Genomic DNA, 15,555 nt, shown 5'->3' on the forward strand with positions numbered 1-15,555 from the left:
CTCTGCCGTAAATAAAATCAAAGCCTCTCCTAGATCTCCAGGAGCACCGACATCCACATCTCATCTGCAGGTTCTCTGCAGGGACCCAGCCCTCCCTCGCAAGGGCCAAAGGGAACCCGGGAGCAAACACCAAATCCCAACATTATTGCTCCCACTGTCCCAAAAGCCCTAAGATACATTAACATAAAAGGCAAAAAAAGGAACTGACAATCCACATGTGTGCGCAAGACCACAAGACCAACCCCCAGCCTGGGGACACCGGTGCTCCTCCAACAGTTAAGGGGGACAGGATCCTGCTGGAAAAGCCTTGAGGTCATTTGGGATTCTGTCCTCCCTACTTGTCACAGGAGGGCAGGTATCAGCAAGGCTGTGGTTGGTTGTGGGATCTTTCCAACTTTTTGGCTGGAAGAAGAGAGAAAGGAAGTAAGGGTAGACCAGAAAAAAGTTCCAGCCCCACACAGGTATGACCTGTGTGCCACAGGTTTTGGGAAAGTGATTTTCTCCTAACTCAGAACAACACCTGGTGTCTGCTCATGTCGCCCTGGGCACTCTTCCAAAAGGACGAAGATTCAGAAGCAAGAGCAACGTGAAAGGCAAACAGACAGATGCAGGGACTGGGGTCCCTGTCACAGAGCACAGACGCTGGAGGTAAAACACACTCCCAGCACATGCCACTCACTATGAGCTCCCTACACAAAAGATGTTTTTAAGTAACATGTTACAAGATTTATCAGCCCAAGTCAAAAATCCTACTTCAGGGCTCAGCACAAAATCAGACTCGATAAATGCTGTTGACCCAGAGGGAGAAATCCCCTTCCCATTTACTGGTGTCCCATAGACCAAACCAGGGAATGGTGTGCTAAGTGCTGGGGTCCAAACCAGCAGCAGGAGAGCAAATCAAGGTGACAGGTGCAGGGACACTCCCATCCTAGAACCAGGGGCCCCAGGGCCCTGTCTTCTGTAGGAAAAGAAGGACAACCTGGTATGATACGTCACCCAGGGAAGTCCAGAGGTTGGCTCAGAAGCGGCTACAAGGGCCCAACAATCCTCAAGGAGGAGCCTGTGGTCAGAGAGAGAAAGAGAAGACTCAACAGAGACAGCAAGGACGTGAGAAATCCTCCCCGCAATTCCAACGCACAGGCTGACCCAGCAAACGAAATGGTGTTAAAACTGTTGACCTAAGAGACCGGATATGCTTTGGAGGCCCTCGTCCTGGGACTGGGAACCTGCCCTGCTAATTAACATGTTACAACTCAAATACTATCAGTAGATAAACATTTCTAACCTTCTAACTAGTTTGCCTCTTACAAAATGAGGATACAGACCCTAGAGAAGGTTCCTTAATCATTCTTGATGATTAGTCCTGATTCAAACCCACTTTCAGCGTCTCCTCGGAGAGTCCTACCTGTGGAAGGGCACAGCCGTGCCATCGACAACAGCCGATGCTCAAGGGCTGTGAATTTCTACCACTTACATACAAATAACAATGCAGAAAGAGCCCCAAGGAGCCAAGCGTGAGCAAGGACAGTGGAAGCCTCTGGCAAGACTGCAACGAACTGAACTGGGCATCCTGCCGTCCGTCTCGCTGTGCAACATGAAAGCACTTCAAATAAAAGGAAATAATGAAAAAATTATTGAAAAGTAAATCTTAACAAATAGCTCTGGAGAAAATTTCAGATTTCATTATAGGAAAAGCAATTTATTTAATGTAGAAAATGTGAAAATCTGATATGAGTTTTCTATAAATAACAAAAATTGGAAATCATCACTACAGGCCTTTGTAATTTTCCTCTTTTGTTGGGACCCATTAAAAAAAAAAAAAACAGAGGCTTTACCAACAAGGAAGCCACTTATCTCTCTTTATGCTCCCACCGGGCCAGTTGGTAGGACACTAGGAAAGAATTTCTTCATCATCCAGAGGAGAGTTACCAGAGAAAACACAGGATGCCCAGGTAAACGTGAATTTCAGATAAGTAAATATAATTATATTTATGGTGCATACTTATAACAAAAACTTACTTCTTGTCTGTCTGAAATTTACATTTGACTGGGTATTTCACAGTTTTATTTGCTAAATTTGGCAACTTGACCCTGAGGTCCCTGCTGTGGGATTTTCAGTCCTCCTCAGGGTCACCAGCCTGATGTTGCTGGTTTCAATAACCTCCAACATCTCTGTGAGCAGTAGATTTTTTTTTTGTCTTTAACATTTTTAACGTTCACCCTAAAACCTGGTTGCTTAAAAAAAAAAAAGTGCTGGAAACCTAATTTTATTAAATATTAAAGTATTAAATGACTCAGTTAGTGCTACCGAAAGGGTTTTCATAGCAACAGACTTTCCCACCCTGCACCTAAATAGCATTTAGAGTTTCAAGTTATGTTGAAAAAGGAATAAAGACTATGGTTCAGGTGTATTATGTAATTCTTTAAAAACTCTTGCCTTCTGACAATGTTCCTGACAGTGCTGAATTGTTCCCTTACAATTTCCCTTTCAAAACAAAAAACCAGAAACACCTGTTGGGGCTAAATGTATGCAAATTTGTCCTTTGAGTCCAAGTCCTGAGCAAGTCGAAAGGACTCAAAATTGGGTTTAGGTCTTTCCCCCTGCTAGCTGGCATCGCTTTCCCCCAGACAGGGTTTACCTGGAGCAACTGTAACACAGGATTATTCTGGAATGTGGAGGCAATGGAATACTTGCAGCAAAATTCTTAGGGTTACAGACCACCCTAAGACGGCAGGTGGCATTCGTGCAAAGAACTCCACAAGTAGTACGGCTTACTCCTCTCCACGGGGCTGGGCTGGAGGGGATGGATACTTTGAGATTTTTCTTTCCCAAGAAGGCCTAGGGCTTTGAGCTTAAGGATTTGTGGGGCGGGGGGAGAGTGGGCGTGGTAGGGTTTCAAGTATTTCAACAAAGCGGTAGTTATTAGATTTTCTGAAATTAGACGACCCCGCTCCTCAGCCTGGGTCGGGGCCGTGGCACACCTTCTCTGGAATCCAAAAGACTTGTCACCAGTAGCTGAAAACAGCTCCTCCTGGAAATAAGCGGACACAGCCACACTATCCCCCTGCTATCCAAGTAAGAGCTTCAGAAAAGAGAAATTCTCAGACTTTCAGTATTTGTTCTCTGTCTTATTTATAAAAAAAAAAAAAAAAAAAAAAAAAAAAGGAAAGAAAGAGGTGAGACCCACAGTCTCCACTAAGAAACAATAAAAAATTTGGTCCCTCTCTCAAGCCCCCTTCTCTCCTGGAGACTCCCTCATCCCAGTGTATTTGAGATGAAGGTAATTAATCTAAGAAATTTCACCCTGGGGAATGCACCAGAGAGGAAGAGGAAAAGGAGAGAGGAAGAAATCTCATCCACAGGGCTTTACATGCCTGGAAAAGAGAACCGCCTGCGTGTTCCCTCTTCTTGCGTCTCAGTGCTTTCGACAAGCAATACTCCGGAAATATGCGTGGACTGACCCAAATCTGCAAAGTATTCGGGAGGTGCTCTGTAAGATCTACAGACGGGGGATGATACACAGGGCTTTTCACATAAGCAAGGAAAGAATGGCTATTTAAGAATCTGTTGGACAACCAACCATCCCATCTGAAAGAAAACATGGTCCTAAATCACACAACACACAAAAACAGAGTCCTACAATGTACCATATACAAAATACATTCCTCAAAAATTAAAGTCTTAAACAGGGGGAGAAAGTATTGAAGAAACTATCAGTCAAGTGGTACCCACCTGCCTGGGTCTGAAGACCCACTCCAACAACACGCACTAGCTGGTGACTTGTAACGCCCTCTGCCTCGGGTTCCCCCATTTGAAAACAGGTGGGTTAAGAGAAGAGTAAATCAATTAATCCTGCAAAGCAGGTATGACAGATAGTACCTGCTTGCGATAAGTGTCGTATAGGAGCTAGCTATTACTGTTATTATTTTATAACATTAGCAGCGAGAGAGAGCCTCCCTGGAAAAAGAGAAGAGTAAGAAGGATAAAGAAACAGACATGCACATTGGACAACATACAAACGAAAAAGTTTCTGTAGGCTGAAGCACATCATACGCTAAGTGAAAGATGAATAAGACTCGGAGAAATTTCTGCAGCATCCACAGCACAGCAGGGACCACTGGCCCTGATAAACCAAGAGCTCTTGCAAACCAATCACAAAAAAGACCAAACCCCCAAAATGAATGAATGAACTGAATGAATGAATGAATACAGGGCAAAGGCTATGAAAAGGAAAGCCACTAAAGAAATTCAAACAGCCAAGGGACTTTGCTGGTGGTCCAGCAGTTAAGACTCCAGGCTCCCAATGCAAGGGGCCCAGGTTAGATCCCTGGTCAGGGAACTAGATCCCACATGCCGCAACTAAAGATCCCGCATGCCGCAACGAAGATCCCACGTGCCACAACTAACACCCGGCACAGCCAAATAAATAAATATTCTTTAAAAATCCAGGATGGGCTTCCCTGGTGGCGCAGTGGTTGAGAGTCTCCTGCCAATGCAGGGGACACGGGTTTGAGCCCTGGTCTGGGAGGATCCCACATACCACAGAGCAACTAGGCCTGTGCGCCACAACTACTGAGTCCACGCGCCTAGAGCCCTGCTCTGCAACAGGAGAAGCCACCGCAATAAGAAGCCCGCACACTGTAACGAAGCGTAGCCCCTGCTAGCCGCAACTAGAGAAAGCCCACCCGCAGCAATGAAGACCCAACGCAGCCAAAAATAAATAAATAAATTTATTTAAAAAAAAATTCAGGACTTCCCTGGTGGCTCAGTGGTTAAGAATCCGCCTGCCAATGCAGGGGACACGGGTTCGAGCCCTGGTCCAGGAAGATCCCACATGCCATGGAGCAACTAAGCCTGTGCACCACAACTGTGAGCCTGCACTCTACAGCCCACGAGCCACAACTACTGAGCCCACGCGCCTAGAGCCCGTGCTCCGCAACAAGAGAAGCCACCGCAATGAGAAGCCCGCGCACCGCAACGAAGAGTAGCCCTCGCTTGCCTCAACTAGAGAAAGCCCGCACACAGCAACGAAGACCCAATGCAGCAAAAATAAATAAATAAATATTAAAAGGAAAAAATTCAAACAGCCAATAAATGCATGAAAAAACGTTCACCCTATCTAACAATTAAAGAGACCCACATTGGAACAAATTTGCCAACCTGATGAAAACAAAAAAAATAACGTAGTGTCGGTCACCATGCAGGGGTTTGAGCATCACCTAATACAGGGAGGGGATAAAATGTTCTTAATAAAACTTGAAATGTTTAAAACAGTTAAAATACTTAAAACTTAATAATATTTAAAATGTGCTTAACAATGTGAATAATATTCTGACAGGGTCTTCTTTCTGAAGGGCCATTAGAAAGTACTCTGTCTACAGGCCTGACACCCTGGAACCCAGCAGGCCCACTTCTTGGAACAGCTCAAGTGTAGAGACATGTATGAGCACAGCTGTTCCCTACACCTCTCTGTCCGTAAGATCAAAACTGCAGATAACATAAACGTACATCAGTGAGGACCTGGTCAATAAATGGAAAACTATGTAGCCACTAAAAAGAGTGAGCTAGATCAATACATAATAACCTGAAATGATTTTCAGGATAAAAAGCTGTATGAGGAAAGCAAGGCAGAAGCATAGCATGTGTCTATAAAGATTTCTTAAGTGAACAGTGTGTATGTGTACACACATGCACACATTATTTCTATCAGTATAAGCACAGGAAAAAAAAAACCAAAAGGAGATAATCTAAATAACAGTGATTTGTTTCTGGAGAGCAGAGCTGCAGAGTAGAAAAAGGACTTCCATTTTAAAAAGTACTGAAAAATACTTAAAGATATAAGGGCTGAGGTATAATACTGTATACATGCAGCATAATTCCAATTTTGTAAGATGACTTATGCATCTTGTGTTATGCAAAAAGAAAGAAATAAAAATATGTTGTCATATGATGGGGTTTAGGCTGATGATTATTTTCTCATACTTGCCTGGATTTTTCAAATTTTCTACAGTGAACACACATTACTCATACTAATAATTTCTACCATAAAAATAAGGAAGCCACATTTTATTATTAGCTTACACTTGAGGTAAACATGGGATGCCAGTCTTGAAGAAATAATTAAGAATACAATAATAATCTAAAGGGGTCTGATCAGTTCTTTACCATCCACAAAAAGGATGCAGGGGAAAAAAAAGAGAAAATAAAAATACTAAAAGCATTTGGAAAAAAGGGGAAAGTGTTATGGTTAATGGTTATGAAACTGGTTTTTCAACAGGTAGCATATTTACTACTGGACTTTAAAAAAACAGGCTCATCTAATAAGATTTCAATTCCATTATCTGGTATCTAAAGCAGGGAGCCAAAAGGTATCGATGACCCAACCTTCTTGACATGAAGGTGTGTATAACCCAGTAACCTGAGGGATCCAGGCAAAGCTTGTGCTTAAAGCCAATCAGCTGAATGAATGTGTTGAATGAAATGACACCCACTAGAGGGATTCAGGTGAAGGTGGGTGGGATAGTTCTGGAGGGAGGGCAAGACTGCACTGAGGTGCCGATCTTTCACACTGCACCCATTGGCCACACGTTGGCCACACGTTCCTATATCATATGTTGGCCATAATTCATACAGCAGTGAAGGATTAAATCTGTCCCAACACGAGCCCTGCCTCCAAAGAAGATCTGACTTTTCAACCTTCTTAGAGTCCCCTTGAAGTTATCATGTTGCCAGAAACACCGCCAGAGCCCCCCCCGCCGGGCTCTCCAGTGGTGACCATGGGGCCCATGTGCACGCAGTCTCCCAGCCCAGCCCCAGAAGCTCCCCATCCCGCGAGCCCAGCCATCAAGTGAGGGAAATGAACTTCAGACACCCAGCTGCTCCAGGAGATGGAGGGCATGAAGGCGAAAGGTGCTCAAATTTACCAAAACATCTGGCCCTTCACACCTTCTAAATTAACCACAGGAAAACACTCCCTGCCTTTCATTTTTGGTTGAAAGCACCAAGGTATGGAGAGAAGAAGGCATAAGTATGCACTTAAAAAAAAGTCGACCTAATGAGAAAGCAAGGTTTGAGGGAACTGGCTCCAGAGTGACGATGGAAACCAGATGGCACCTGTACCAGGGCTTCAAACATGAAGCCACATCAGGGTGGAGAGGACGAGGAAGGAGAAGGGAGGAGGGAAGAGGGACAGCTTTTTGCTTTCCAAGCAACACAAAGGCTGCCGGTCACCATCTGTGGGCATGAAGCGTGCAGATGTGTGCCTAAGACCCCCACCCCGCGCACCCATAAAGGAGCATGAAGAATGCAAACTGCAAACCAAACCTCTGACTTGTTGTACATCTTCCAATCTGTCCATCCATCCTGTGGTGAATTTACTGCCCTGCTGGGAGAGTGAACCCCGTCAGGGAAAGAACTGAGAAGATGGATGCTAGAGTAATGCAGAGTCTGACAGAGGGTTTCTTCCTTCATTCTACCTCGAGTAATCCCAACAGCATGGCAAGCATCAAAGCCCACTACGTGGAGAATTTGGGTGAGTATCGTTCAGTCAGTTGGTGTCATACTCTACCTCCTACTTGAAACCGAATAGATCTGGCATCTCCCCCTCGGTTTGCCTAGCTGGCCCGATGCAGCTCACATGGGGCCCAGACCCAACCCTGTGGTAGACAACCTTCTCTGTGTATAATTTAAGATTAATATGAAACTTTTGGGCTGGGCCCAATCAAAGAAAACTCAGCTGGGAACTGTTTGAGTAATAGATTCTGGTGGGGGTCTTAATCTCTCTGCTCAAGTTGATGGATTTCCATCCCAATGACTCTCAGGTGAAGAAAAACATCAAAGTGAAAAACAGATTCTAATAGTTGGCAGGTGTGCACCGATCTCCACCTGCCCTTTCTGCACCCTCCTCCCCCAAGCGGAAAACACTACAGATTTCAGAGAGCTCACCAGGGAAGCCACACAGCAGGCAAGTCCAGATAAACACAGAAGAGCTCCCACTAGCTCTGAACCCACAAAGTGACTCAGGATCTGCGCTAGCATGGAGGAGAGGGGAGGGCAGTCGCTAGCAGTACCTGCTGCCCCCCTGCTTAAGACAAGCAAGAACACCCCGCATCTCTGTGTGGGGAAGGAGTGGGAGACTGGGGCCTGGGAGCAGGTCCTCGAGGAGAAGAGTGAAACATCTATGTGGGAAAGCAGTAAGGTGAGGAATTCCCGTTCTGGATCTCAAGCCCTAACGAGAGACGAGTACCTTTCCCACAACACACTTCCATTCCGGCTCAGATGAATCACTATAAGCAAAAAACCAAGAGCTCAGCCTCTAAGCCTGACTGGGGCCCCTGGCCTTCCCGCTGTGTCTCTGTGTCAATCTATCACACTGCCCGTAACGGCAGCTGTGAGGGTCTGGACATACGAGCACTGGGGGCTGGACCAGAGCCACGGCTATTTAAGACCCAATAAAAAGACTCAAGGAATTTAATCACGAGCACTTCAGAAAAGTAACCTGGGAGCAAAGAAAAAAGGAAACAGCTTCCATCTGATGCCTGGGGCTCCCCAGCTGACCCCCACTTTCCTTCACTTCAGGAGGCAGGGAGGAAGAATTCGATGAACGTTAATCTCGATTTAAAAACTGCTCTCACACAATAAGCCAAACTAGACAATTCCAGCCAGCCAAGAGAGAGTATCGCTAGTTTCTCCTTTTTGCAGGTTAGCCCAACCCTCTCTTGTGTCCAGATTAGGAATTATCTCATGCTTTCAGACAGCTCAGTCCTAATCCAGCAACATACGTGCCAGGATTTATGACACCGAGAGAAATGACTCTGGACCAGTGTGTGGTCCAAGGACAGACTGGAAAGCTACACTTCTGCTTGCGTCTCCCGAGACCGCTGCTCTGTCTCCTTCAGCATGCCAAAGGAAGAGGAAGGCAAAGAGAGGCTGGGAGTCCGACGAGGAAGTCGGATGCATCACGACCACTTCAGCAGATGCAACAGAAAGCAAGTGTGGGTCTCTCGCCGACCGATCGTGAGTAATTTGCCAGGGGACCAAGATGGGGTGGGTGGCGTGGGAGTGGGGCGGGGGCTAGGGTCGGCCTTGGGGAAGGGGTTAGTGCGGAGGGCCGTGTGGGAGAAGCCGGGTGCCCTCCCGGTCAGCAGCATCTGGAGCTGTTTCTCTAGCAGACAGTAAAGAACTCGATTATATCCAGTTAACTGTGCTCTAAACTGATTATGCATGTGCTGGGCTAATGGATTACATTAGCAAGAGGAAAAATAACATGCAATCAATCTCCATTTACCACAGGCCACACCAGGGCCTAGAGAAAAACTGACTCTCAAACACCTCCAAGCCCCACCCCAAAGCCGAGGACTCACAAGACCCTGTGAGAGGGACCCCCCTCGGGGGCAAGAGGAGTTCATCTCAGCCACGCTGTAGGACAGAAAGGCCCGGGGCAGGCACTGAGATGCTAAGTTTCTGGGTCACATCCAGGAGTGGGGGGGAGAACTCCCCACCCCCACAGCAGTCACGGGGACGCTCGTCACCCAATGAGACCAGACTGACGACCTTCGGCTCCTGACACGGGGGATTCGGCCCCGAATGTGGGTGGAGGTCACCCCTAAGATGCGCCAGCCAAACGCACTGCCTGGGCACCTCCCCTCTAAGCGCTGGTTCCCACATTCTACCCTGCACCCCAGTACTTATGCTTCTACTGTGCTGCCTTTTCGGGGCAGGAGTTTGCTCCATCTTCAAAAACACACACAAATACATACATATATATATATATAAATAAAATGAGGAAACTAAGGCAGGGGATGAGCAACCAGAGCTAGTTCAGCAAAGCACAGACGGAAACACTCAAACTGCTTCCCTCACATCCACCCTGGAAACCACCACAGCCCGACCCTCTAGGCGTGACCAGTGCACGAGGTCCGGGGACCAAAAAGGTATGTACTTAGCGAATCCCCCAGGTTCCAGGCCCTTCAGAAGCAAATCCAAGGGCTGGTCCACTCTTACTGGAGGCCGCAGCATGAAGAGCTAATCACCACCGCACACATTTTATCATCTAAAAGGCAATGTTCTTCCTCAGGTGGAAGAGGCCAGCTTCGTGCCGCCTCTGAACAACCTCCAGCAAAGCTGCGTACGACCTTCCGGGGCCACACCGGGTCCTCTGCACTAACTGCACTCACTTGGGTCCTTTAGAAACTCTTTTCCTCCGGTTTCTCCATCAGGTTTTCCTGACCACACCGGCACCACCCTGTGGCCAATGAAAACCTCCGATTTAAACCGATGGCGAGGAGGGTGGCACACGGTGAAGCCATCCAGGGAGGGTCCTGCTCACAGAGGGCAAGGGGTGGGGGTGACGGGTGCCCAGACCCTCCCCTCTGCAACGCTTGAGCCCATCCGTGCCAGAGTCAGCAGCCAATTCCAGAACATTCTATTCCCACTACCTCATGCCTGCTTTCTCCTCCTTTCCCTAAAATGGTCTCTCATCCCTGTTACCCAGGTCTCTTGACAAGCTGAGAACGAGCGATGGTAAAATGAATCACACTTATCAATCTCGGCAGAGGCCGATACGGGGAGAGGATGAGAGTCTTCCTTACTTGGAGTCTCCATTTAAAATCACCATGAGCAGAAAGGGGATGAAAGCAGCTCAGGGTCAGGAAAAACGTGGCGCTCGCTGGCCCAAAGATGTGGGAAACGGTGTGAAAGGAAAGAAGAGAGACTGACAATAAAAGGGAGGGAAACGGAAAGAGAGGGAGAGGGCGTGGAAGGGACGGAGAGGGAGGCCGGGCAGATTTACGGCGATTTGTACCTGATTGTTCATACTAAAGCCATTATGAGATGATTAGAGAAAAAGGTGAGGCTTTAAGTCCAGTGAAAATCAATAGAAGCGTCTGGAGCGATTCTGCCATGCCAGTGAAAGGACTATTTACAGTAGCCGAGCACCTCCTCCTTGTTACTGTCTGCGGACTGAGAGAAGGAATGGAGGGGGCAGCGAGGGGTGAGGAAGGAGGGACGGGAGGGAAGGAAGGAAGAAGCAGGCAGGACAGAGTAAGAGGTGGAGGACGGGAGAAGCCCGGCAAGAAGAAGGAAAATTGAAACATGAGGAAGAGAAAGGAGGTGTAGAACACGGGAAGCAGAGCGAAAAAGAACAAACGGGCCCCTCACCCGACCCTGTTTTTCCCCATAGCATTCACTACCTTCTGGCCTACCGTCTAATTTATCCATTGCGTTCATCATCCATCCCCCCGCCCCCAAAAAGAACGGGAGCTCTAGGAGGGCAGGGACGTTTTGTCTACCTCGTGCATGGACGTAGGCCCGGAACAGGGCCTGGTACATGGTTGGGGATTAATGTGTACCTGTTGAATAAATGAATGAATGAACAAACGAACGAACAAATAAACAAAGAACCCCAGGGGGCATCCGGGGAGAAGAGACTAAAAAGGGGGGAAATAACCAGATGGAAAAGGAGAACAGAAAGCCTGCAGGAGAGAGGGGAAACACAGGAGAACAACGGCAAAGCCAGAACTAGGGAAATAGCAAATGTGGGATAGGAAAAAAGTCAGTTCTAAAGACAGTGGGAGGGTAAAGGAAACAATGTGCAGTATTGGGCCGCTGGAAACACAACCTGCCCCCCAAATGAGGCACCCCACACACAGACCCTGCAGTTCCCAGCTGAAGCCCACCACCAGGCGGCCAGCTCCCCTCCCCACGCCAGGGCGCCAGCCAGCCCCCAGCCCCTCTCTGTGTGTCCGCCCCCAGCCCTCCCCGTCACCCAGGGATCCAAACCACTCCGTTCCAGAGACAGCCTGGGCCTTACCTTGTACAGCTTCAGGCTGGCCTCGTGCCTGGAGTTGACCGTGTGCAGCCGCAGCTTCTCCAAGCTATTGGTGTAATAGTCGCAGGCGTTGCACTTGAGGTGGACAGGGTTGCCGATGGCCACGCACTTGAGCCGCCACTCGTTGGCTTTGCCGCCCTCCTTGATGTGGGCCACCAGCTGGTACTTCTGCACGTGCTTGTCCGTCTTGCAGTGCAGCTGGAAGTTGGCCTTGAGCTGGGTGTTGTAGCGGCAGAGCTTGCACTGGTACGAGTCCCCCATCACGGCCTTCCACTCGTCCTCAGGGAGGCTGCGCTCCACGTTCATGTGCAGCCCCAGCAGGTCCAGGGTGTCCGTGGTGAACTTGTTGCAGACGGCACACTGGAAGAGCTTCAGCGACGGGTCGTTGGTCTGGATGAAGCTCTCGCCCAAGTTCATCAGCTCCTCTGACACCAGCTGCCCGCCCCCGAGCCGCATGTCTAGGGGGATCTCACCGCCCACTGCAGGGAAGGAGAGGGGCAGAGAATCAGAGGCCAGGCTCACAGCGGCAGCCCTAAGTGAGGCACCATGGGCCCTCCCCCACCCTCCACCCAGGTTCCAGCAGAAAAAAGATCCCATTTCAAGCACTGCAAGGTGCTACTAACCGGGAAAAACTACAACAAAAATCAACTTGATGTGTTCGCATCTTTCCTATGGACATTCTGAAATGTGTGGAAGGCTGTATGTTTGTTTGTTTGTTTCTTCTTTTGGAAAAGAACGCCTAGAAGAATGTAGGAACCGCTTAATCGCTTGAATATTTCAATTCAGCTCCTCGCTCAGACCCAAGAAAAGACAGAAATAAAAGCATCATTCACTGCACATAACAGAATCTGAAACTCCCGTCCCCGAAATGTTGGAGATGAGTTATAGCTGCATTCTAAGACAGCACGCCTTCATGGTGAATCAGAAGTGGGCGCAGAATTTACCTCAAGCAGTGCTATCTAACAGGAACTTTCTGCGAAGATGGAAACATTTTGTATCTGCACTGTCCAATGTGCAAACCACTGGTCACGTGTAGCTACTGGACAACTGAAATATGGCTAAGGTATAACTGAAGAACTGAATTTTTAGTTTTTTTTTTTTTTTTAATTCATTTACATTTAGCTTAGTGGCTACTGTATTGGACAGCACAGCTCTAAATCTGAGATTTCGGGAATGATCTCCCTATTCCTTGTCACACCCCACTGGTCAGTAGCCTACCTGCCTGTCAATGGCGCTGGCTCCTCCCACACCTCCCCAAGATACGATCATTTCCGTTCCATGAGCCCCCTACATGGGACATGTCGCATTCTCCTTTGGCGTATGTCTGCCACATACAGAGCCACGTGTTGGCCAGTGTCCCCATCAGGGTGTAGCCTCTTTAGGACAAGGGTCCAGGCTTCTCCTTGCTGAACCTCTAGAGGGTACACAGGCCCCTGGCTCAGAGGCTCAAATGTCTGATGTGCCAGACAAGGTACAAAGCAGCCAAAATGTTACAGGTTTGAGAAGTTGGATCAAGATGGACAGTGAAACGCAGAGGTCCGCTCACAGCCCTGAAAAAAAGGGCCTGAGGAAGCTGTGTTCCTCCCTCTCCACCCCTGCTCTTTTTCAGTCCATCGCTGCCCTGCGTAAACCAGGGACCGGCTCTCATTCACCAGCGGTAAATTAATACTTTGAGCTCTTATTTATGCCACGGGAAAGGCCTGGAAAGAGCAGCCTTCCCTCCGTTACCTAGAAGCGAACAGTCAAGCAGAATGCTGAGCCTCGGCTTCTGTTTTCTGCCTCTCCCCTAAACATACACACGCGTGAGCTATTACGTCTGCCCCTGTCACACCCCAACTGATATTTAAACTTGACCTTCTACATGTGGTTGGGCTGAGGTTATTTTTTTTTTTTTGAATGACTGATTAGAATCCGAGTTAGTGGCTAATCAAGGAAAAGACGTTATTATTTTTTAAAAAAAAGATTTTCTTATTTATGCTACACAAGGCACTTCGAGCGAGCAGCTCAGTACAGGCCTGACTGAGCAGAGTGGCTGCATCTGAAGCCTGTGGACAGTCCAGCGAGACACAGAAATCTTCTGCGCACGCAGGTCAGAAGACTGGGGAAGCTTTCTGCTTGTCTTCTCTCTTGCCATCTCCCCTGGTGAGAGGAGCCATAACTGTGACACTCTTTTTAGGACAAGAGAGAAGAAGAGATAGGGGAAAAAAGCCTAAAAGCTCCATCCCTCGATGGGGACGAAGGCCAGGCAGCATCCATGAAACATACGCGGTGTTCAGTGAAAGCAGAAACTGCCCGGAGGGTAGGACAAGGAGCAAACACATCTTTGTTTCTGATGCCGACCACCTGAAGCATCAGATCTTTTCCACTTTTTAAATTTAACCTCAGCACATCCATATCGCTCTAAAGAGAAATGCAGCTGTCACCTGCTGGAGGCCTGAGTGAAAATGAGAAGTCCTCGGAACACGCAGAGGAAATAGGTCCCTGTTGCCATCCCAAGCTCTTAAAATGAAATGCAAATCAAAGGCAGAAGCAGAGAAGCAGTGAGATGTGGGCGACAGGCAAGCCAAAACTCCCTTGAGAACTATACCCTGGAGAGACACCCCTAGGGCCTGGAATCCTACAAATCCATAGGACTGCAAGGAACTAATGCAGCCGCCGAGAAATAGAGGAACCTCACCCAATTCTCAGGCAGGTGGGAGGAGAGCGCCCACACTGAGAACTTAGCGGGTGCCTACTCATGAATCATGCCGGACAGATGGTCTTGGAGAGGAATGGGCCCCATGTCCCCACACACCTGACTTTAAGGCTGGAAGCTGGCACCCTGGCACCTGAGTCCCGCCCACGAGCACACCCTCAGAGAGGCAGAGGGATTAAAAGACACCTTCTACAATCAAAAGCAGAATCAGGGCTTCCCTGGTGGCGCAGTGGTTGGGAGTCCGCCTGCCGATGCAGGGGATGCGGGTTCGTGCCCCGGTCCGGGAGGATCCCACGTGCCGCGGAGCGGCTGGGCCCGTGAGCCATGGCCACTGAGCCTGCGCGCCCGGAGCCTGTGCTCCGCAACGGGAGAGGCCACGGCAGTGAGTGGCCTGCGTACCGAAAAAACACACACGAAAAAACAAAAGCAGAATCAGAGGAGCTCTTAAAGCTCACGTAGGTGTCCTGTGGCTGGCTGGCTACTCGGGAAGCTTGTAGACGCCTTGGCAAGCTACCCAGTTTTCGGTGCTGGGCTCAACTGTAGTCCAAAGGAATGTCTGGGAGGATGTTCATCTGGCCTCAAGCCTAATATCTGGTCTACAAATGGAGGCAAATTCAACCAGACCAGAGCGAGGGTGCGGAACTTTTCCCTGACGGCCTCTAGGAAGAAAGCACCCCCAGATCAGCATCTGTCTGATAACAGGAAGGAGAAGTTTCTGTCCAAGGCAGTATGAGGACATCAACTGTGTAAGCAAGAGTGTAGTTCACAAACACTACCTCCCCGCTGTAGAGCCCAGTAACACCTAATAACGCCCACAGCCTTCTCATAGACAGCCTAAGGAAGAATCAGCTGAGCTGCAGACAGAACTGAAAGTTACGCTCTTTTCATTTGCACACGTTGGCTTCTACAGAGGTCGTGCGACTTAAATTGTGGGTCCAAGTGGATACGTCCTATCATACCCACGCCGGCTTCCGGCATAAAGTATCTGTCACCCTCACTCCGCCTCGACGGCTCTGGTGGCTTAAGGCAGGC

The 15,555-nt window shown here is 48.5% G+C and overlaps 1 protein-coding gene across 6 annotated transcripts in view; it reads right to left on the bottom strand.

The window, feature by feature from the left end:
- The window catches only part of ZFHX3 (zinc finger homeobox 3), a 255,989-nt gene that overhangs the window by 149,223 nt on the left and 91,211 nt on the right, over positions 1–15,555 (bottom strand). For all 6 annotated transcript variants that reach the window (XR_012328293.1, XM_073796854.1, XM_073796856.1 and 3 more), the window contains one exon: positions 11,811–12,307. Coding sequence is in view for 5 of the 6 variants with exons in the window: in XM_073796854.1 (XP_073652955.1) it covers positions 11,811–12,307 (497 nt within the window). In the remaining variant the exon portion in view is untranslated. The remainder of the gene's footprint in view (positions 1–11,810; positions 12,308–15,555) is intronic.

This window comes from Tursiops truncatus, chromosome 19 (genome assembly GCF_011762595.2).
Source record: "Tursiops truncatus isolate mTurTru1 chromosome 19, mTurTru1.mat.Y, whole genome shotgun sequence".
NCBI classification, from domain to species: Eukaryota; Metazoa; Chordata; class Mammalia; order Artiodactyla; family Delphinidae; genus Tursiops; species Tursiops truncatus.